This window comes from Acanthisitta chloris, unplaced genomic scaffold (assembly GCF_000695815.1).
Source record: "Acanthisitta chloris isolate BGI_N310 unplaced genomic scaffold, ASM69581v1 scaffold10877, whole genome shotgun sequence".
NCBI classification, from domain to species: Eukaryota; Metazoa; Chordata; class Aves; order Passeriformes; family Acanthisittidae; genus Acanthisitta; species Acanthisitta chloris.
Window position 1 is genome coordinate 1 of NW_008682051.1, and position 2,027 is coordinate 2,027.

At 49.8% G+C, this 2,027-nt stretch overlaps 1 protein-coding gene across 1 annotated transcript in view; it reads left to right on the forward strand.

The window, feature by feature from the left end:
- Window positions 1-277: 277 nt before the first annotated feature.
- CHERP (calcium homeostasis endoplasmic reticulum protein) overlaps window positions 278-2,027 on the forward strand; it is a gene marked incomplete at its 5' end in the record, with an annotated part of 11,789 nt that continues 10,039 nt past the window's right edge. The window contains 3 exons of the mRNA XM_009078347.1: window positions 278-459; window positions 1,186-1,323; window positions 1,542-1,693. Coding sequence (XP_009076595.1) covers window positions 278-459; window positions 1,186-1,323; window positions 1,542-1,693 — 472 coding nt within the window. The remainder of the gene's footprint in view (window positions 460-1,185; window positions 1,324-1,541; window positions 1,694-2,027) is intronic.

Consider the following 2,027-nt stretch of genomic DNA (forward strand, 5'->3'; position numbering starts at 1 on the left):
ATCAGGAAAGCTCTCCAGGGCAGGGGGGTCCAGCCCAGCCGTGCCTAGGCTGGGCTTGTGCTGGAGTTGTCCCTCTGGAAGTGCATAGGGAGCTGCTGCCTCTCCTCTTTGGCACCATCCACTCCTGATTTTGCATTAAGCATCTCTGGAGCCCCCTCTGAGCCCCCATTGAGACCCTTTTGAACGTGTGGTTTGGAACCAGCAGTTTCCACCCATGGGCAGGTGGTTGTAGGTTTTCTCTGCGAGGTTTGCTTGAAAAGTTTGCTCTGTCTGATAGTGTTGTGCAAGCAAAGTCAAGACCTCGAGGCTTCAGCACAGATCCAGCCCCTGCCCCAGCCCTCGCTGCCGCCGGCTGCGCCCATCCCTGCCCCTCAGGGCACTCCTTCCGTGGAGGAGCTGATCCAGCAGAGCCAGTGGAACCTGCAGCAGCAGGAGCAGCATCTCCTCGCTATGAGACAGGTTGGTGTCAGCTAAACACTGCCCTGGTGTGTCCCAGTGGCTGGAGGAATGAGGAGGGAGAGGAGGGTTTCCTGCTCAGTGCTGGTGGAGGGGAGGAGAGGGAGTGTTGCTTTGCTTGGTTTTGTTCTGTGGCAGATGCCATCATCTCCCACAACTGCTCTGCCTGGTGTGCAGAGTGTGCTGCCAGGATTGATTGAGGCATTGTGTTTGCTCTAGGAAAAACCTTGTTGGGTTTAGAGTGGAATAAATGACTGGGGTAAATCATGGTTTAATGCTGCAGGTGCTTGGGATCTGCAGGTTGTTCAGCTTGGAGCATTCCAAGGTGGATCTGATTAGGGGTGAGAGGGAACTGTGTGCTGTCAGGTAGTTGGTTTGTGCAGATGTTTTGCTGTTAAAGCTGTTGAGAACCAAACTAAAGAGTTCCTTGTGCCTTGGTTATGTTCCTTACATTTAGGAGATTCCTGCAGTTATTTTTTATTCCATGCTAGATTTTAGAAGTGTAACTGAAATGGACTTTTCCTTAGGAATAAGAGTCTTATTTTCTCAAAACAGAATAGCTGAGGCATTTTTTGTGGTCACATTCCTTGTCAAAGGTCTTAGTCCTTGAGGTAGCTACCTATGGCCAGGAGGACAGGGATAGAGGGAATGCAGCAGCCTCATCCTTTAAGGAATGTTGGATGTAATGTAATTCTTTACTTATCTTTTCCCCTCTATGTGTTTTTTCAGGAACAAGTCACCTCAGCAGTAGCTCTTGCAATCGAGCAACAAATGCAAAAGGTTTTGGAGGAAACCCAGTTAGACATGAACGAATTTGACAACTTGTTGCAGCCAATAATCGACACTTGTACAAAAGATGCAATCTCAGTAAGTGGTGTGGATGTGCACGGGGGGTTGGTGGTGCTGAGGGTTTGTTGGAATTCTGGGACTGGGAAGTTAACAGCTTTATTGCCGTGCTGTGTGGCAGGAAACGAAAGCTGTTAGTGGAAAACTCCTCCTTTTGCAGTAGTTTCGGAGCTGCAGGAAGCCCATATGGTGTGAGTGCATTAGACTGACTTCAAATGTTTGTAATTTGCTTTCCTAAGGCTGGCAAGAACTGGATGTTCAGCAATGCCAAGTCTCCTGCACACTGTGAGCTGATGGCTGGGCACCTGCGGAATCGCATCACGGCCGACGGGGCTCACTTTGAGCTGAGGCTGCACCTCATCTACCTGATCAACGACGTCCTGCATCACTGGTAAGAGTTCAGGTCAGGGCTCTGCATTGCTGTTTTGGTTCATTCTGGTGTCCTCAACATAAGAGGGACATGGAACTGTTGGAGCAAGTCCAGAGGAGGCCACGAGGTTGCTAAGAAAACTGGAGCATCTCCCCTATGACGACAGGCTGAGGGAGTTGGGGCTGTTCAGCCTAGAGAAGAGAAGGTTGTGTGGAGACCTCAGGGCAACTTTTCAATATCTGAAGGGCCTACAAGGGGCCAGAGAGGGACTCTGTGTTAGGAGCTGCAGTGACAGGACAAGGGGTAATGGGTTCAAACTGAAGGAGGGGAATTTTACATTAGATATTAGAAAAAA